Source organism: Equus quagga, chromosome 20 (assembly GCF_021613505.1).
Source record: "Equus quagga isolate Etosha38 chromosome 20, UCLA_HA_Equagga_1.0, whole genome shotgun sequence".
NCBI classification, from domain to species: Eukaryota; Metazoa; Chordata; class Mammalia; order Perissodactyla; family Equidae; genus Equus; species Equus quagga.
The window spans coordinates 24,268,949-24,291,453 of NC_060286.1; the positions used below are offsets into that span (position 1 = coordinate 24,268,949).

At 36.3% G+C, this 22,505-nt stretch overlaps 1 protein-coding gene across 4 annotated transcripts in view; it reads right to left on the minus strand.

Moving 5' to 3' along the window:
• CEP128 (centrosomal protein 128) overlaps positions 1–22,505 on the minus strand; it is a 376,345-nt gene that overhangs the window by 352,389 nt on the left and 1,451 nt on the right. For 3 of the 4 annotated variants that reach the window (XM_046647432.1, XM_046647429.1, XM_046647431.1), the window contains exons 2-4: positions 21,817–21,972; positions 7,599–7,757; positions 5,818–5,904 (exon numbers count right to left, since the gene is read on the minus strand). In XM_046647432.1, coding sequence (XP_046503388.1) covers positions 5,818–5,904; positions 7,599–7,742 — 231 coding nt within the window. In that variant the 5' untranslated portion in view covers positions 7,743–7,757; positions 21,817–21,972. The remainder of the gene's footprint in view (positions 1–5,817; positions 5,905–7,598; positions 7,758–21,816; positions 21,973–22,505) is intronic. The other variant, XM_046647430.1, reaches the window with a different exon arrangement.

Here is a 22,505-nt window from a genome sequence, read left to right on the forward strand (position 1 = left end):
TCTATTTTGGTTCCTTACAGTCTATTTATCTTCTATTAAAACAAGAAGGAAGAGGAGGAGGAGGAGGAGAGTTTTGTAAAATTAAACAAGAGTGCAAATTTATGGCTTGCGTTCTTTTCTGGTCCCACCATCTGTTGCTGAAATATATTTTTTAAATGGTTGCTGCTATTTTATTTTTTATTTACCAGAAGATCACTAGCTCCAGCTGCTCTGCCTAACCTCTCTCCACATTCTGATTTATGGAAATATAAGCCCATAATAAGATTCCTGAAATTCAGAAATTTTCTTTCAAATGATGCATCATTTTTATTTATGTAACTCTTACTTTTAAATGCAATTCCATATATTCAAAGCTCATATATCACACATATTCTAACCAAAATTTTTAAAGAATTTCTAAAATATCTCTACATAGTATTTTGAATGTCAATAAATAAGCACTCATGGAAACTGGAAGGCACTCTTAATAGCACATTACTATATTTTGGGTGGACAGACAACACACTCATGAAAATACGAAGGGGAAAGCACAGTATTATTTCCGCTGTCTAACTTAGCATATACTTTGAAGTCAAAATAATCAGATACACATATCGTTGAAGATGTTGCAACACATTATGCTGTTTAAAGTTACAACGATATGTACCTAAAACTGAAGTTAGGCCCAATGAATTCAAGGAAAGGAAAGCAACATGTACTGAGTGCCTGTAAAGTAGCAAGTACTATAATAAGAACATGGAAAACAGCTGACGGTAGGGATTACTGGATGAATGAAAGAAGTAACGAAAACATAAATGTTTATCAAGTGTCTAAACAGTGTGACCACTTCAATAAATGTTAGTTCTAATAAGGGATATATAATTATATTCTTTTTTCAGATGATGAAATTCAAGTTCAGAAAGGTTTAATAACTTGCCCAAAGTCACTGAGATGAATTCTAGTGGAAACGTCAGGATCCAATTTCAAGTCTGACTCCAAAGTCTACATTATTCCACTAGCCTCAAAACCAAAATCTGGAAAAATTCTTCTGTTGTCCAGTAGTTTCAGGAGAGACTTGGTAATAAAATTTTAAACATAAGACTCTAAGAACCTAATTCTTAAGATCTGAAATAGGGGGCCAGCCCAGTGGTACAGCAGTTAAGTTCGCATGTTCTGCTTTTCGGCAGCCCAGGGTTCACTGGTTCAGACACCGGGTGCGGACATGGAACCGCTTGGCAAAAAGCCATGCTGTGGTAGGTGTCCCATGTATAAAGTAAGGAAGATGGGCATGGATGTTAGCTCAGGGCCAGTCTTCCTCAGCAAAAAGAGGAGGATTGGCAGTAGTTAGCTCAGGGCTAATATTCCTCAAAAAAAAGATCTGAGATATATTTACAAAGAGAAGGTCCTAACAGAATTTAACTGTTTGATTATAATTTCTTACCCATTGACTCCAACTACTTCACATTAAAGTTATTAAAAGACTGGGACAGCTCTCACCTTCAGGACAATTAGTAAAACTCAAACAGAAAGAAAGGGGCAGATACCTTCAACTTTGGGATATTACAAGTGGCTTCTGCCTGGCTGTAAAGATTTACCATCATGCTTCTGAGATGTCACTAAATATATCTGACAACTGAAACCCATTGAATAGAAGAAAAAACCTGGACTTCACTGTTTAACATTCAAATTCTTCCAAAGTTTATGTGCCAGTTGGTAACATCCTATTACTCCCAAAGGGGAAATTTTAATCAGAATACTTAATTGGAAGAAAAATTACCTATTAATGCAAGCCTCTAAGCTCTAATTTGATATTACTATATTTTAACCACTCTTTACCTTAAAAATGAAATTAATGAATCTATTGATTTGAATCAAGAGAACTGTATTTTTCTTTTATACCCAATATTAACTACTTTAACCTCATCAGCTGCAGTCCAAATTTCCACTCCAGAAGGTATTAACTTTTTATGTTGATTATTCTTTCTTGAGGGCATTCCATTTTTATAGCATTAACACAAAAACAGACCTGTTCACTCATGAATAGGAACACACAGTTCTAGAAATATTCTAAACGCTAAGCTAATCAATTGCACTATTTAACACAGGAGTATAATAATGTTCCAAATTTTCACAGTAAGCTCTCAAATAAAACCTTCCCCACATGTACTCTTTGGTCCAAATGTGCTCAGAACTTCCAAGAAATTTACAGCATGAGAAATAATGTGGGATGACACTTCCTCAAGGTCATGAGTTCACTGAGCCCAAAGATCCTAAGTCATACTATCCAACTAAATATGGCTCACTGGATGGAATGGCTGCCAGAAAGCCTAGTGAAAAATCAATGGTTGTTACTTAGAAACAGGGGGAAAATTGATGCTGGTGTAGACAACTTGCAGAATCCACCACACTGCCTAAGTGGCAGCTGGAACTGCCAACTTTGACAATCCGCCAATGCCAATCCTAGCTCAGCACCAGATCTCTTCCTAATTCGGTTTCTGTGTTTATTCCATCTAACTCTCACTCTGGACCTTGTACCAGCTGTAATATTAATGACTTATCTGACAGAGGCCTTCTGTTTTTCAATCAGTTAAGATAATCTCCAAAATCCAGTTTATCAATGTAAATTATATAACCCTCCAAACTTTGAATCCAAAAATCTCAATTTTCAGAAATATAAACTCACAGCATCATGAAAATGTGAGCAACCATGACTCAATGAGGTAAGTGAATCCTGATGCTAGGTTTGGGGATAACATCCTATCCTTGGCTCTGTCACTGACTAGCTGTGAGACCATGGGCAAGTCAGCAACCATTCTGTGCCTCAGTTTTTTTATCTTGCAAATGAGGATAATAATAGTATCTACCTAATAGGGTTGTTGAGAGAATTAAATGAGTTAATCTAAAAAAGTGCCTGGGATACACTAAGCTTATGGAGAAATTCCTAAAGAGACTACGAAAACGTTGGTGCTCCTTCTCTATGACACACCACGGACCCCATCACTGATGCTGAAACACTGCTCAACTCTTCATAGAGTAGCTTTCTCACATAATAAGCAAAGAATTAAGTTTAGGATTTGGAGGTTATCAAGATTCAAGGGAACAACAGTGAAATGAAATTATGTATATTTCAAGGAAAAGTTGTCAAAAAAGTGACCCAACATGACTCTTGACCCTTAGGCCCTCCAAAACAACAGGAATAATTCTCACAGTTCTCTTGTTGAGGGAGATCATCTCAGGAGGAAAACACTGCACCCATTACTCATATATGCCCTCACCCATCGGCAAACTATGTTCACAAAGTTAAACACCAATAACATAAATATTTAAATGCATATATGCCACTTATATCAATTTCCTGAGGTTTAGCACTAGAACCATTTATACAATCTAAGTTAATAATAAAAGTTCTTGTCTTCCTTAGAGCAAAAGACTTGATCTCATTTTCTAGGAAATCGCTTATATTTTAAAAGAGAAATGCTAATTCAATGCTAATTTCAATGAGGCAATGGCTATTTAGCATGGAAGAATTTTTTAACAGTTGAAGATTGGTTGAAATGGATTAACTTGTTACAGGATGTTAAAAAAAAAAAAAAAAAAGCAGGTTCCACAGTAACAGTACTTCTATAAGTTGCAGGATGGTCTCAAAAACAAAACAAAACAAAATCACCTCCAGGATCCCTCCCTAAACAGAACATACGTTAATTAAAGGGGAGGGGGAGGATAATTCTACCACGTACTTAAAGAACTTAAAGAATATGAATAGAAAGATTCAGATAAGTCACATGACAGTTGGCATATCACATATACTCATTTTTAGGTATGATGTTTTCTACAACAGTAAATATTTTAATGCTCAGAAAGCAGTTTTCATCAAGAAGCCATTAGAATCACTTGTTGTGAGAAATACTCTTTCTGAGCTGCATATCTTCCCATAAAGTGCGGCGAGTGCTCTCCCAGGTAACTTACAGTTGGCAGGGTGAAAATCATTGCTCTATCAAGTGAGGATAACATAAGGCAGAGGGTGACATACTCCTCAGGTATGCTGGAGGGACGGGTCATTGAGAACCAACTGTTTTGACGAACAACAATTTGGGAAAACTAAGGAGGAGACTCTAGACCAGACCAAGAAAGAGGCTGAATCAAAAGGAAAGACTCTTGCTCTCCTGTGTCTTATTTTTTAAATGAGTGTCTTTGCATTCTATATATTTACAACTCAGATGGAAACAAAAGACTTGAGTTTATGTATTTGCCATGAATAAAACCACTCCCCCAGAGTTCAGCATTATTCAACTCTAGGCCTACCACAGAAGCTTAGTGCCACAGTAGAACACGTTTTGTGTTTTAAATGCTTACCTGTTCAGAAATTCTTTAATACATAATTGCATTTCTCAACTGCTCAATTCAAAGGAAATATGCTACCATAAATAAGCATCTAATAGTCAACATGACAAAGTAACTTTGTTCTCTGCTACTACTTAATAATGGTTTTAATTTTTCACTAATAAATTAAAAAGCAAAGAATTAACTCCCATTATTAATAAGGTGGTTAAGTCTAAAACATTTCATGAGCTGCCAAAATATACAAAATCTACGGCTCTGTCAAATACATCATAAATCATAAAAAATTTGTAGATGCAAGAAAGTCCAAGTTTATTTTCTAAATGAAAGTAGTAGAAAACCTTATGAAGAAGATATGTTTCCTTGTGCTTAAGCAATTAGCTTCCAATTACCAGCAAATAATAATTTCTTTTGCTTTGTAAAGAGAAAATAGCAAATCATCAATTACAACTTGGAAGTTATGTAACAATTTAGTACAGCACAGATATATATAAAACAATCATTACAGTACAAATGTAATATTAGTCTTCTCATTAAAGTGTGTACTCGTAATTGGAAACATAAAGGAAAAAATTTAATTGGTTTTCCAAGAGTTTACAGAAGATGAGTTACCAAATTCCAAAAGAAGGAAATAGAGATAAAATTAGCAAAATATTAATAAAAAATATTCATTTCATTCCAGAATTCTGGGGTATCTTTCCTTCTTACATCCCCATGTGAAGTAAGTATAAATTGGCACATCCCTGAAATGGCAATTTTGAAATATCTAGCAAATTTGTAAGTGTACATGTCCTTCAACCCAGCCATTCTACTTCCAGGAATCATACATGATTACACAAAAATATGTGTACAATAATGGTCATTGCTGCATTGTTTACAACAACCACCAAAAACTATACACATACTATGGAATATTATACAACTGTTCAAAAGAATGAGGTAGAGATACTGAGGTATATGGAAATGATATATATTATTAAATGAAAAAAGTTACATAACATTATATTTTGTACGATTCCAGTTTTTAAAGCAATCACCCATATGCTTATACATGCATAGAAAATGTTTGGAAAGATAGACAAGAAACTGTGAAAATTGCTACCCCTTTGGAGTGAGACTGATAAGGGCTATGAGATAGGAGTTTTATTATTTATTTGAATAATGAGCATGTATTCCTTTAAAATAAACCATCCTTAAAATTCTTAATTCCCCATTAGGGCTATCCATAGCCCAAATTTAGTAAGTCTCAGTTTAATTCATGTCCTGAATTCTTCCCCCTCTCACGTAAAGCTTTCAAATTCAAAAGAATCTAATCTATATAGGTTAGTTGGCCATCCATCTGACAAGCTAACCTAAATTTAAACTACAAAATAGTAAAGCAGTCTAAAAGCTAAAGCTGTTCACCATGGTAATCTCCTTTAGCTCACATCCGTATCCCTCAACAACTGCAGGTCCAAAACGTGGGTAAGAGAAAACGCAAATATATGTAAACATTCTTACGTGTTCTATAGCACCCGCCTGTCCGTTACTATATTCCCGATACTGTCCAAGCATCTGGTCTACTTGTCGCAGGTTCCGACTGGTATCCTTAAGAAAGAAAAGGTACTTTATTAATTGCTCCAGTTTTTCCCAATCAATCTTATTTAGGCCAAATGGCTAAGTCAACTGTTTGGAAAAGGTACAATTTACATCACAGTTAAGTTGGATATCAACACTGTTCATAAATATCAAACAAATCTTATTAACACCACTGAGAGAGAAATTCAAAATCCATCTGCAATTCACTTGTATATAATCTGAAGCACACAAGTTAAATCCTTATCCAAGCTTCCACAGGAAGTCAGCAACAAAATCATAAATCGAAAAGAATCCTCATTATCAATTTGTATGCCTCAACTAATTCACACCCTCTTTATAGAAAAGGAGCCCTAAAAGAACAAGGCTAGTAGACTGCGCACAAGAGAAGCAAATCATTAGGATCAGCGTTATTTCAATTATTACTTCACCTCAGAACTTGATGAAGAGAAAAGAAAAAAAGATGTGATTTAACCTTTAGGTATAAACAACAAATTTAGTTATAATCACAGTAAAAATGGTTTCCACTTAAATAGGCCAGGTTTCACCTGAGAGATTAATGGCGGCATTTCTTTCAAAACTATATACTTACTAATGTGTCTCATTGGTGGGAAAGTACAAGCATTTGTATTCCAAAAATCCATGGTTATGTTAGTTTAAATAAGTTTACAAAGAAAAAGCTTTGAGTTTTAAATCAAATTACAGCCTCTCCACCAAAAATGAGCCTCTTCTTATCTAAGCACACTAACCCAAAGCAATTAAAAGCCCGAGTCCATATTTAATCAAGCAAGGCAAAAGTAAGGGATTAATGGGTAGGGAAAAATTCTATTTCTGAGTTTTCTTGTTCCCAGTGTAACTGTGCTACCCTTCTCCCACCTCTTTCCCCAAGCCCTTTCCATGGAGAGGATGTAAACTGCCTCCACTCAAACTTCGAAACTCTGTCAAAGGTTAGCCTCTGGATCAAAATGGCATCTCAAGATTATTCAGCCACGAATAATCTACCTACCCAAAACATGAGCCATTTCTCTAAAGGCACATGTCCACAGGAAACTAAACTATGGTAATTTTTACTGGTTTCACTCCCACAAAATTTTATTTGGAAATACTGCCTTTTCCCAAAACACTTCCATAACCTGTCATATATTTCAAATATCTTTACTGACTGTGTTAGGCAGAATAACGGCCTCAAAAATGTCCAAGTCCAATCCCCAGAACCTGTGTGTATGTTACCACACATGGTTAAAGAGATTTTGCAGACATGATTAAATTAAGGACCTTGAGATGGGGAGATCATTCTGGATTATTGGGTGGACCCAGTGTAATCACAAGCATCACTTAAAAGTGGAAGAGGGAAGCAGAAAAGCAGTCAGTGATGTGATGTGAGCAGGACTCAACCCACCCTTGCTGGCTTTGAAGATGAAGGAAGGGGGCACAGCAGCCTGGTGAAGCTGGAAAAGGCAAAGGAACAGATATTCCTCTAGGGCCTCCAGAAAGAAATGTAGCCCTACAGATACCCTGATTTTAGTCTAATGAGATCAGTGTCAGATTCTGACCTACAGAACTATAAGAAAATCAGTTTCTGTTATTTTAAGACATTAGGTTTTTGGTAATTTGTTACAGCAGCAAAAAAGCTAATACATTGACCAAAACTATGTCTCAGCTTAAACTATCTAAAATCTATTAAATGCAACCATTGTTAAACTAACCTGTAAAGTACTTGTTATAGTGTTGACCTTCTTGGTGACGTCTACTGTAGGATTTCGCATTTCCCTGTGTGTTGACCTGGCAGCCCATCGACTCAATCGGTCACGAGAGCGGAAGTGGTCTGAATCGCTGGAGGATTCTGCCATTGATGTACACAAATCCTTAAAAATAAATCCAGGTCAAGGTCAATCAAATGGCAAAGAGCATGAAAATAAGAGATTAACTACTTACTTTTTGATATTTTTAAGTATTTATTGCATTAGTCCTTTGGCATATCATAATTTCTAATTTCACAGAGATTGAAAACACGTCACTTCCCCACATAATTCTCCCCCCTTCGCTTTTTTCCGATTTAAGAGAGTAATTCCTCAGATATAATTTTAGTCGTGTTTACAACTCCAAATAAGAACAATTGTTAAGTTTTGTACAATGCTTCTAAATTTTAAAAGCACTTTCACATACTAAATGGGACAGCTAGATTGGTATCGCTACAATGAAAAAAAAAAGATATTCTCTAAGGCTAGGTCCTGCAAGTCTCATTATCAGTCTGAGGTCCACTCTACTAGGCTGTAAGAACACATGTATCTTTAAACAAAAATACAACGCACACAGAACAACCTAAAATAAAGGAATCCCACTCAGTGTACAGTGAACACTCATGCACCTTAATTTAAAATACAGTAGAATTTTTAAAACGTTGTAACAGAAGTACAATGCCACAATAACGAATATGTGAGAAGATGGCATCTTCAACATCTCCACAGAACAGAAAGTCAAACATCCTGAGCACAATTTCATCAGTAGAAAATTCTCTAAATATGCTTTCATCCCATCCTTACCGCAATTTTCTGTTTAATGCAAAACAAAGTTTTTCCATGCAAGACAATCTCAAAAGTTTCAGAAAACCTTTTACAGAAGTTGAAGAAACAAAATATATTTAGAACAAAGAAGCAACAGAGAAAACTCAATTGATCAAAAGTGAAAGTTTATTGAGTACTCCAATAACTTCATTCTTAGTTGAGCATTACTTAATCTTTATTTTAACATTAATTGTTGCAATCTTCCTAAAATCCATATGACTATTTTCTTTTCTGGTTTATTAAATACAATGTGATGAAACCTTTCTTTGATGATCTAGACCATTCTGGACTTTTTGGATCTTTATTCTGAAGGCATCTGGGAAGTGCATGACCATAGATCTAAAGTAAAGATAATGAGAATTTGCTAAATATGGATAGATCCTAGAACATTTAGTGAAAGCAGTCATGTTTTTAAAATGTTAGATAAAACTAAATAAAAAGATAAGCAAGGATCCTTGCTGTGAGTTTAGGTTTTTCGAAGTGAACTATAGTCTGCCCTTGTAGAATCAGAAAAAGAACCAGTGGAACATCCAACTTCTCCCTACTAGCTGAAACAGGGCTGGAGGACACCCTCTCCTCTGACCATACCTCTCAACTTCCTTCCACACCTGTCTCCTCTGGTTCTTGCCTCCCTTCTCCCGTCTATAAGTATGAAGGTATAGTGCCCACGATGTAGCCCCTTCCCACATCAGGAAACATGAAGAAGTGAAGCCTAAAGCAACTGCTTGGCTTTCCCTAGATCACAATTGCTCCAGTCCAAATAAACAGTGTTAAGAAGAAAGAAATCTTAAATGTAAAGTTCACCTTTTAAACTTAGGAAACCACTTCCGTCCGAGTATGTCTCATAAATCTAAGCCACGTGACCTAAAAATCTTATCACCCTAAGTAAAAGTACTTTCCAGCATTTTCCATTTGTGAAAGCAGGAAGAACCAACATTTTCTAAGAGGCTGCTATTATGCCAGGTACTATATGGATGCTCATAGACAATCCAACTTAATTCTCATAACAAGTTATTAAAATCAGCATCAATCCCTAATTTACAGAGGATGCTGGAGCTAAGAGATGTTAAGCAACATGTCCAACTCCATATAGTGATTACAAGTAGTAGACCCAGGATGCAGACCCAGGAGTCAGCCAGGCTTCTCTACCTTCAATACGCTCTTCATTCCACTGTACTCTGCTGTCCCTTAACCACTAAGAGTGAACGATCTTAACACTTAGCAAAATTTGCTAAAGGCAGCACAGGCCATGGCTCACATGTGTATATAGACTCCTCAACGCCCTCTCATTTCATTTAAGCATAAAGTATCAAGGAAAGGGGGAAATCAAGTAGTAACATGAAATCGTTATTAGGCACCAGGAAAAAACTAAGTGGCATATCTATGCTACATTTCATAAAGAGCCCTGAAAACAAATCAAACCATTAGCCTTAGAGTAAAGGCATTTTTATCTCCATATTCCTTCTATCTCTTGTATAATGGAAAATAATGATGATGCCTGGATCTGTCAAAATTCTATAGCTAAAAGCATAATAATTTTCACTTTAACAAGTCATAATTCTAGAAACTACACTGAAGTTAAGAAATCATCAGGTAGAATAAAAAGGTGTCACTGAGGGGCCAGCCTGGTGACACAGCAGTTAGGTTCGCATGTTCCACTTCAGTGGCCCAGGGTTAGCTGGTTCGGATCCTGGGTGCGGACCTATGCACCACTTGTCAAGTCATGCTGTGGAAGGCGTCTCACATATAAGGTAGAGGAAGATGGGCACAGATGTTAGCTCAGGGCCAGTCTTCCTCAGCAAAAAGAGCAGGATCGGTGGCAGATGTGAGCTCAGGGCTAATCTTCCTCAAAAAAAAAAAAAAGGTGACAGTGAAAAAGCCAAGTGTTTCACATATGCACAGTGATGGATAAAAATTAGACTATTGGTGGTGCTCACAATGCAGTCTTTACAGAAACTGAAATATAATAATATACACCTGAAATTTACACAATGTTATAGGTCAATATGACCTCAACAAAACAAAAATTTTTTTAAAAAAAAGAAAAAGCCAAATGTTTACTATAATGGTTGTTGGTAAGAACAAGAAGCAAAATAACCATCTTTCGGACAACCTGATTTTTCTAAGAGTACCAAAATTTTAATAATAATCAGTTATCTACATATAATTTCAATGGATATAAATGGTACATTAGACCATTTATAGTTTCAACTTGACTACAAATAGTGATAACTGAAAACGTTATGGTTATTTTCAATAATTTGGAAAAATGTTTAAAATATAAAATAGCAGAGAGACTAATATAATAAGCATGCATGTATCTACCACCTAGGACTAATAAACATTATTATTCTTATTCTTTCCTATTTCTATTATCTTATTTTCACTATTATTTTATAAGAATATATTCTATTATTCTTATTCCCCATTCTGACATATATGCTTCTAATACTTTCTATAAAATATTTAGAACACTATAAATAAAGTCTTAGTACCCTCCGCTCAGCACTATTCCTGCCACACCTCCCCAGGGATAATTGCTAGGACGATTTTGTATTTAACTCTCCAGGCCATATTTTATACTTTTACCACAGGTATATGTACCTCATAGTCTTTCTTAGTGGAACATACATTATAATCAGTTGAAAAATATCAACAAGTAAAGATATGGGGTATCTGAAACTAACTTTAAAACAGATCATCTTAGCAGCAGTAAATAAAATTAAGAACATCAACTAAATTATATCTAATTGTCATATAAGACAAAAGAAAGACCTCTCACTTAGCCCTACTGAGGATTACATACTTTTAATAAGATAAATATCACACTTTCCAGCATGAATTTCACTAGCACAAACAGACACACAAAGTCTTCAGCTATTAATTTCAATTACTTAAAAGATGTTCAAATTCCTGCATCTGATGGAACTCCTGTAGAGATATCAAGATTTAAGGTGAGATATATCTGAGAATTTTGCATTTTTTATAGCATATGAAACATTCACCAACCATCTAAAGACTTTAATTACATGTGTCTTAAATGTCGAACTAAGGGAAATTTACAAATCTGATTATAATAAAAAGTAAAAATTAGATTATTTTAATTGTTGATAAAAACTTAGCACTTTCTTTAACTGTTACTGACAATTCAAAACCTAACTGAGACAGTGCCTAATCCCAAGTGTCACAATGCAGAAGGCAGCTATGGTGGCAGAGGTCCAACCTTACCAAAAAAATGCCAGTCTATCATCAGTCAACACCACCACTTCCCAGACACAAAGTTAATGGAGGGAAAGAGAAACAAATGAGAAAGGAGTGGCCACTGGAGGGGGCAGGAGGCTCATGCCACATAATCAGAACCTACAGTATAAAGTACGTGAGGCCATAAAATAGTTCCTGAGAACTATAACCAACTAAAGAAGAAAAGCACAAAGCAGTAAGTGTCAATTACACATTCTTCATTCACCATTAAGAATTTATTATTTAATACCACAATTAAAAGTTTTTAAAAAGCACTGTGGGGGCTGGCCCTGTGGCACAGTGGTTAGGTTTTCACGTTCCGCTTCAGCAGCCCAGGGTACACTGGTTCAGATCCCGGGTGCCGACCTACGCAGTGCTTGTTAACCCATGCTGTGGCAGGCATCCCATATACAAAGCAGAGGAAGATGGGCTCAGATGTTAGCTCAGGGCCAGTCTTCCTCAGCAAAAAGAGGAAGATTGGCAGTAGATGTTAGCTCAGGGCTAATCTTCCTCAAAAAAAAAAAAGCATTGCGTATCCTAGTATCAGTGACATTAATGACAACCGACGAGGCCTCTGAAAATCTTCTCCCCAGTGAAATTGTACCCAAAGTATTAGATTCATTCATACTGATAAAAACACACTGAGAGTGGTCATATAAGAAAACAAATATGCATGGCCATGAAAAATGTTCTACCTAACAACCAAAGAAATATAAATTAAACAATGAGATGCTTTTCTCGCTTATTATGTTGTAGGTAGGGTCATGTCACTAGTTCTCACCAAGTGATGAGCTAAAGAAATGGGATCACAATGCCAATCTCTGTTTCATACTGAAGAGTACCGTCTGGCCAAAGGAACCATTTATCATGAGTTTATGAGCTAAAAGAATAATTATTTTTTAATTATAAATGATTCTCTCTTTGCAATTTTCCTGAAAGACAATTATTAGATTCAAAACCTGACTCTCTTAAAGAAACACTCTAAATACTGGAATGAACTTAAAGGATCACGTGAAAATATATCAGTGCGTACTGACACAGCTTATGCAACCCAAACCTGCTTTGGAAAACAAGTTAAAAATGGTTCATGGATGATATTTAATCACATTACAATTTGAAGCCCAAAGAATTATTAACCCTGGTAGAAAAACACCTATGTATTCTCAAGAAAAATCATGATTGCTAAAGATTTAAAAGAAAAAATTTCTGTTAGTTTAGAAATCCATTCTCATTATCATAAGAAATTTCAGCATAACATTTGTTGATAAATGACAGAGTTGTTAAACTTGAAGAAAGACTAAAGAACTCTTAAAGAACAATTTAAAGAAGCGAAATCACCTGAATTCTGGTTAAAGGGGAGAAAGGCCACTTCCTTCAACTGCAGAAAAAGCAGTAAATACTCTGCAGCTTACTACCACCTACTGGTACTACAAAATTTCTCACTGAGGAGAAAGCAATAATATTTATGCCGTCTGCTTTTCAGATGCTGAGCTTTTTCCAAGACTCTCTTAGAGAGGACAAAGATGGGTGACCTTGGGTGAAAGCCTCCAGCATCTCAGACAAAGCTCTGGGTCTGAAACCAGATGGTACAATTCTTAGAATAATTTATCTAGCTGTTCCCAACACATCAGTATTTAAAGGCATAAATATTGTTGCTTCTGCCTTAATGAACCTTATAAAGAAGACATACAGCCATCGGAGCAAGTAATGAACTCTCCTCCCACTGAGGATCTATCCATCAAAAACAAATGCCCTTATGCAACCCTGAACACTAAGATCAGAGAGAGTAAAACTGCATTCAAGCCTGTAGGAAGAGGACGGGTGGCGAGTCTTTACAAACTCAAAACTACCTCTTTCGTTATTTGACCTAAAGAGCCATCAGATTGTCTTCATTATAATGATGCACATTTGTATGTATGAGAGCTGTAATTTATTGATTCTCAAGTCTCTTCTCCTCAGAGCCAGTTTAAAACAATTAGGCTTTGCAAGCTGTTCCATAAAAGATAAGCGCCCAGCATCAGGGGTGATATTTCACAAAGGCTGACGAGCGCATGTTAAGTAGGTGATTGCTTCTGTGCCTCAGCCATCCCTGTCCAAGGCAACTGTCCTCAACGAACATGTTCAAGGTAATGATGTTGATATTTAAGGGGATCAGGGAGGTGGGGACCGTATTAGAAGCTTAATCACTAACCATGTTCAAATTTTAGAATGCATTTCTCACTGCTTCAATAGCTGTAGGACTTGAGAGCTTTGCCTCATCCTTCAAGCGAAAAAGTTAACAAGCCAGCAGAGGTTACCATGTACAAACAATTATCAGTTGTACCTGTCTTCTTTACATCAGTGCTCCTCTGTAACTTAATCTCCTCATATCCTTTTGGGAAATTCATATAAGATCAAAATCAACTGTACAGCCCACCAGCCAGTTCTCTGTTAAGTCAGTACATAACGTAAGACAACGGACACAGATCAAAGAGATACTTACCACACATTCATGCCTTCATCATTTACCGAATTGTCACTACATTAGAAATGAAGGATGAAAGTAAATAAAGAAGTCACAGTCCTTGATGGGAGAGAAAGATTTCTAAAAGTGCTCTCTATGGTGAGCTAAGTAATATGACAAAATGCCAGGGAAATTGGGTCAGGATTCTTCCATTCATCTGGAAGGATGAGTAGACGTTTGACAGATGGATGAGACAAGGAAACAGGATCCATTTAGAAACCATCTGTCTCAGAGGAACTAGAGAAGGTACAAATAAGCAGAGTTCATGCATCCTTCCACCAGGGCATAAATTTAAAACTGTCTCCAGATATTGCTAAATGTTTCCTGGACCAGGGGCCAGGAGGTGGTGGGTAGGCAAAAGCATCCCCAGTTGAGACTTTCTAACTTAGAGAATTAACATTTAAAATATATATATACACAGGGGCCGGCCCGGTGGCACAGCTGTTAAGTTTGCACGTTCTGCTTTGGCAGCCGGGGGTTCACCGGTTCAGATCCTGGGTGCGGACCTATCCACCTCTTGTCAAGCCATGCTGTGGCAGGAGTCCCACACATAAAGGAGAAGAAGATGGGCATGGATATTATTAATGCTCAGGGCCAGGCTCCCTCAGCAAAAAGAGGAAGATTGTCAGCAGATGTTAGCTCAGGGCTAATCCTCCTCAAAAAAAAATTTTAAAAAAGAGGAGGATTGGCAGCAAATGTTAGCTCAGGGCTAATCTTCCTCAAAAATTATATATATATATATATTTTTTTTTGAATATACATATATACACACATAAACACGAGTATATACGTATTTAAATATATATCTATATACACACTAAAGTATATATACAGATAGATATAAATATATATATATATACATACACACTAGATTTGATTTTTGATTCTATGTTCTACTTATTCCTGTTGCTGCCATCCATCCCCTACTCATATACAACACACACACCCCCCCCCTCCATTCCATGGGCGAAGCCAGGCAGGCTCAGCCCCAGACTGCATTTTTTCTCTTTGCTCCAGCACTTCCGAGTACAAGGGCAGAGTCCCATGGACCAGTACTTATCAAGCAGGGAGCAGGGGCATTTCTGGAAAAGGCCATGCAGCATACAAAACAACTGCTTACTCAAACAAGGACAGAAAAACTAGTAGCTGCTCAGATAATTATACTGCGTCCATTGTAAAATATCAGTGCAGTTTTAAAAGAAACTAAAGTTACTTAATAACGCCCTCCCTGTCTCACAAGCAGAATGACAGATATTTTAGACACACACACCCACACATACTTCTAAAATAAATAAGGCAGTTTACAAAATTAAATAAAAAGTAAAACATGTCAAGATAAAAAACAATAAACAAAAATTCAAGAAAAAAAGAAAACTTACAGAGAAATGGATGCTAACAAAACCCCTGAGATGGACCGATTACTTGTAATTAAGCCCTGGAAATGCACTCTTGCATTTGCTGATAAAAAATAAATAAATACTACAATATTTCCAAAATAGCAGATAAGAATGAAAGCTCTCGAGGTGCCTCTACTAAATGTCCAAACCGCCCCAGACTGGGCAAGAGATCAGCATGGACAAAGAAAGAGCTAGAACCCCCGAGTTTCTGACACCCTTTTGTTCAAATCAGAGGATGAAAACTGGAGGACTATAGATCAAATCCAGCCAACTGAAATGTATTTTAAAATAACATTCACCCTGTTATTTTCAAAGTTTAATTTGAAAACAAAGAGACTTCATATAAAAATTCTAATTTCCAGTTTCTGCTGAAAAATTCAAAGATCTGGCAACACTGGGGATGGATTTTCCCACGGCAACATGGACATGGACAATGGCTGCCCTGGAATCAGGCATGCGCCTTCCTGTCTTTCCCAGTTCCCACGGGGCCTGCTTCACACACAGTGTTACCTGATGAGCCCCTCTTAGCAATTGAGCTTGCAGCCCTATTTTGGATAAAGACCCAAGACAGAGAAAGTTTACCAGCCTCGCTGCCCAGTTAAAAATGAGCAACTCAGTTGGGAAGAATTAATCAAGGCTAAACGCTCAAGAGATGCTTTCCTCTACAGACCAGCAGGGAAAGTGGGTAACACAGCTTTGATGTTAGCCATGTTGATGGACTATAAAACCAGAATGAGATACTACTACTGAGCAAAAGGACTTGATTTTAAGCAAACTATGTGAATGCTTTCCCACTTAGAACATTTTCCTACTGTGCATATCAGAAACCACATTCAGAACAAAACTGTAGTACATTGCATAGTTTGGCACCAATTCATCCCTTCTTATATACACTGCCCTCCTACTGTAAGTGGAGTTACCTCCTCAGGCCCCTGCCTCTGGGCTCAGCTATATGACCTGCTTTGGCCAAACATGGCACAAGTAGGGGCTTGAAATGGTATTACACACTGGAACTTGCTCTCCTGCAACTCTTCCATCACCTCGAGGACATGCCCAGGCTATCCTGTTGGAAAGTGTGGGACACCTGGTTGCCCCAAGGGCTTCCAGCTTAGATCTGCAGACAGCCAGCGGAGACCCAGAAAAATGAGCGAGTCTGGCCATGCACAAACAATAAATGTTTATTGCTGTATGCCTCCAAAGGTTTATTTATTATGCTGCAAAGGCTAACTGATATATATAGTTTACTAATAAACTGATTTGGTTTAGAAGATGCTTCACTTCCTCAAGTTTCTCCTAAGCCTACTCTCCTTGAGAAAACAGATTGGTTTCAGACCATCTTCTAATGGTGGAAGAAAAAAAGGACAGATTCAAATTAGTATGCACAAAATAGGCATAATTAGTTGATATAACAAGTGACAGGCTAGCAATTTTTGGTAAAAAAAACTTCTAAGCAATCATAAGTAGCAGTTGGGCTACTCAATCCCTATAATATTAAATTTTTCATAAGAAACAAGCTATTTCTTAAGTATATTATAAAGCATACTTGTTTTATTCCTCCTACTTTTTAAAGTAGAAACAGGAACTCCTCTTAACTTTCCCAGTGAATGACACAACACTAAAAATTTTAAGGGAAATATTTCTTATTGCTATTTATACCTTAAATCTGCATATTGCTTTATAGCTTACAAAGCATTTTCATTAACGTTTTCTCTTTTGATCTCTATTTCAATCCCATAAAGTTGGTATAATGACAACTCTTTACTTTTGTTGCTAAAGGAAATGAAGCTTTGAGTAAAATACTTGCCCATGATTGCTTTGCTAAAAAGTTACAATAACAGAACCAGAACCCATCTCTTGTGTCTCTAAGCCAGTGCTTTTTCTACTGCATTCTTAGATGCAAAGAATTGCATAAATTCCAAAGACACTGCCCAATCACTGAAATGGTTTTTTGTCCTTCCTTATCATATTTCTTATGATCCACCCTCCCTCCTCCAAGAAACATACGTAAGGCCAGAATATTCCATCTGTACGTATTTACTTAGAACTAAAGGTTTATATAGTGAATATAAGATAAAGTATTAAATACGTAAATCTGCTATAAATCTAACTTTCTACAGCTCTTTCAAGATGTCTTAAATAATTCTTTCTCTTTTAAGAATATTTACAATCTCTTTTATGCAGAAAATCATTTCTATTTTTTCAGAAACCATATCCTAAAATCTTAAAAAAAAAGGCATTCTCTTTTTGGTATACATGTATTTTCTACTTTTCTTTTTCCTTCACTCTTTCTCAGTTTCCACCTTTCTTTCTTTCCTCACTCTTCTTTAGATCTTTCCTTTAACTCTTCTATAATAAAGAACTGGAATTCATTTTTATTGTACTTATTGACATGTTTATTCAAGAGTTTTGTATTTCTCAGTCTTAATTTTAAAAGTGGATAAATAGAATGATTTGTATTTCCAAAATACAATACAAACTTCTAAATTAAAAAAAGATAGAGTTCTTAACTGTACCAAGAACTGTTTCCTGGAAATGTTTTTAAATATATACACAAAAATTTAAAAGATATAGGATTAGAAAGGAATCCAATTATAATGAAATAGAGTTCAAGACCATTTAAAACCAATCATATTTAAAAACTGAATTATTGAGAGTACATAGATGTGGACGCCAGTTAGGAACCTCAATTTCAAAAACATTCAAAAAACAAAAGCTGAAATAATAATGCTAAATGGCTAATGCTTTAACATCACAGATTGTTGCATGACAATAACCCTACAAGGTAAGTACTATTTTCATCATGATATATACATAAGAGGCTTAAAGAAGTAAAGTAAGGTACTCAAGGTTACCAAGGGGCAGAGTTGAGCACCATTCATAATTCAGGATGTTTCTTAACTAATTCCTAGCCACGACAACGGTTTCTCTAACCCTGTGTCTTTCCCTGCCCATGCCAACCTTCACTGACACCCACTGCCCACAGGACTGAGTCTAGGTTCTTGAATCAGGAATTTAAGACTCTCAGCAAGCCACCTTTCTCTTCAACAACAGAACCACAGAAAACATACAGCCTACATTCAGCTGTTACATCAGCTATTTTCCTACCACTTTCATCCCTCGCCAATATTATTAGTTCTGTCTGAAATGCCTTCTGCTGTTTACTATTGCGACCTATTTCAATTCCACTCATCTTTCCAGGCATAGCTCAAACAATACAATCTCAAGCGAAGCCTTCCATCTCCAGCCAGAAGTGATCTTCCCTCCTTCTGCATTCTTATAGCTTTCTAATTACAGCAAGACATTTATTAAACATGTCCAGGAAATGTAATTATCTGCACCTCAAAGGTTTTTTTTTATTTCCAAATCCTCAAATATGTCATCCTCATCTATCGAACCTATGCTGGATTCACCACCTGGAACATTATTTTCACTCCTTTTCCCTTAGCTAACTCCTACTTTTCCTTCAAGTCTCAGTTCAGAGGAAACTTCTAGAAAGCCTTCCTGAACTGCCCCCACCCCAACTCTGAGCCAACTGCCCACAGTGGACACCACCTCGTCACAGCTCTTGTCCATCCCCTCACTAGACTCTAAATCTCATGGGAGACTCCGTTTATTTTGCTCATGGTTGTATTTCACCTAGCATGGTGCGTGACATGTAGATGGAACATTTTTGAATGAATTTACAATTAACTTCTCCCTATTATCCTGTCTGATTAATCCAGAGACAAATTTCAAAGGACAGGACTTTGCAATTAGCAAGTACTAATCAAATAATTGTTGGATGAAATAATTCTTGTGGTAAATGCCTTAGAAACAATATGGATTGAACTGCAAAATAGTATAAATACGAATGCTTGATATGTCTTTTCTAGAGTAAACAAAGACAAACACGTGAAATTTGTTTAAATACATGCATTAAAACTTATAACTGAATCAAACCTAGACGATTTGCTTGAATTATTGCAAATCATTTTAATTAATCACTGTCATTGCAGCTACCTGCATTCCTCAATTATTATCTATCTGTACTATAAAGCTCTAAACTCCAAATTTTCTAGGCTCTTTATCATCTGGGTCCATTCTCAATACTGTTTCAACGTACCAATTGCTGTTCATAAGCAAACTCACTCTTGCCATTTTGAAGCCTTCACTCTTCCACCATCAAGCTTTTTCCTTCTTTCTACAACTTATAAAACTCTCTCTTCTTCCTTTAAAATAATAAGCATAGTTCACTTCTTCCACAATGTCTCTCTTCATTCAGAAGAGCCTAGTTCAGGCTTAGCATTAATTCACTTATCCATTCATCCATGAGTTCATTCATTCCTAAGCACTCATTCATTCATTCATGAGCACCTGTTTCATGGCAAACCCTGTGCATACAGTAGATTCTAAATGCTCATCAACTAAATGGATTCATGTGACCACAAATACTCCCATCTCCCAGGCACTCCAAGCACCAGCAATGTACAGATCTAGGTTAAGGGTTAAACGAATTTCAGGGAGGTGTGAATATCTGATAAAGGCCTCATAAGCCTCTTAGGATCATTCATAATTACTAACAACAAGACACCAGAAACAAGGTTAGAAAACTAAAGGACAAACTCAGGAAATATTTGTATCATATGGAAACCAAAGGATTCATCATCTTTTTTTTAAAAAAAAGTAGTAAAAAGTACAAAGGATATATAAAAAGGCAATTCATAGAATACAAATGACCCTAATAAATGTATAACATACTTTATTTAACTAAATTGCAAATTAAATTAATAAAATGATATTCTTGTTTATCTGTTTTATATAGCTGGAAAAAAGCTCTCACCAATAGGGTTGACAAAGGCACACCTTGCTGTAAGAATATTAACTAGAATAGCTTTTCTGGAGAACAATCTGGCAAGACAAGTAAAAATAAGTAAGTTGCATAAGTTTTGACCCAAAGATTCATATCATCCTAGGAAAACAAAAGGAGATGCATATATAAAATGTATGTATGCATCTTATGTGTAGATGCAGATGTATAAGAGTTTCATTGCAGAACTATTTACAGTAGTAAAAAAATAAGAAAACAAACCCATGATAAAGGATACATTAAATGTATCTAGTCACTTGGGATACTATGTAGTAGTTCAAAGAGACAAAGTAGAATTTAATGTGCTTATAATAGTACATTATTACAAGAAAAGAAAAGCACACTATAGAATAGTATGAATATATTGAAACATTTCATATTAGAATCAACCCAGTGACATTATTACATAGGTAATAGTGAATCTACTCTAGATTATTTTTATATTATTCCCAAATGTGTCAAGACTGCAGTTGAGAATTTCGGGCCTAAATTATCCTGAGGCCCCTCCAGCCCTAAAAGCCCTTAATTCTAAGAATTTTGTACAGCATAGATCTTGGACACAGGGTTATTACAAGGTCCCAATAGGTCTTCCCTATATGTTTAAGTGCCCTTTATCAAAATGCAACATGAAAATGCTAAAAGGTAGCCAGAATTTTAAATCTATGTTGGAAAACTTGGGTTTTTAACACTATATTCTTGATGATCAATGACAATTCATGTTGAATACGTACATTTTACAAAAATCACAAATTATAACTATTTCTTATCACAATAATGTAAAGACCATTATACATACCTTGAAAAACCTAAGAAAGATAATAGAACCCTTTGAACATTTAAAGAGACAAGTAACAGTAAACTTTGCTGTATATGGTACACAATCTAAAAATGCTAACTGTCAATCAAATCCTATTAGACAGTGATCATAAAGAGCAATGTGGCTTCTGTGAAGTGGGCAGGGCTGGAATTCGGAGTCAGAGGACCTGAGGATGAAGACAGCTCTTTTAGCTCCAGAATCCCAAGCAAATCAAATAAACTTTCTGAGCCTTACCTGTTTCATTTGTAAAATGAAGATAAGCATAATAAAAGTATTATAAATATAACATGTAAAAAGTGCCTAGTACAGTGCCTAGAACAAAACAGGCTCTCAAATACCTGCCTAACAGAAACAGTTGCATCATTGTTGCTTTTGTTAAGGTTTCTAGATTGTTCGCCTGAATTTTTGTAACACTGCATGCACAACCATTCTATTTTATTTTTATATATGTCAGACAGGGGTTTCTTGCTCCTCGAAAGTCGATTTGTTGACATATTCTTTTCTACTTTAAAGATGCAAAAATTTATCTCAGAAACTCGGGGAGAATGCATACTTACAAAGCACACCCCCAAAACTCCGTGCTGCTCTCCTCTGAGCTCAGTGCTCTTCTTAGGCACATATGTCTGCCTCCTATCATTTCTTCATGAGGTTCCGGGCAAAAGGCCTAGGCAAGCAGATGATCGTTGGTCGCCCCTACACTTTCCCCAAACCACCTACAGATAAATGAATCAAGGGGGTAAAACATAGCTACAATCTTAAGTTGTTAAAAATAATATGACAATACACTCTCTCTGACTATATACTGTTTACGGCATATCAGAGAACAGAGAAAATGCTCCTTGGGTCATGCAAAAGCCCCACTGAACTCACGGGAATTCTCCACACCCCAATGTCCAGCCAGCACATACTGGTGACTTCCACCCATGCCTGGTCACCCCTTGGGCTGGCTAGATCACGTCGCAGTGGGAACTGTAGCCCAAGTCCAGCCAAAAGTATTGTCCCGGAGCATGTCTGTCAGTGGGTAAACTAACTAAGGCAGGTAATGAAATTATCATGTTACTTCTGAATTTAATGGACCAATTATATTTCTAAGCCAGTTAACAAACTATAGGCTAGCACTCCTAAGAGAAATATTTTAAAAGCTGCCCAGTTTTTCCCACATTTAGTGTTGCAATTAAGTATGTAAAATGTCTTTGGTTGTAGGAAAGAGCTGTGGGCAGAAATAGTTTCAATTCTTTGAGATTGC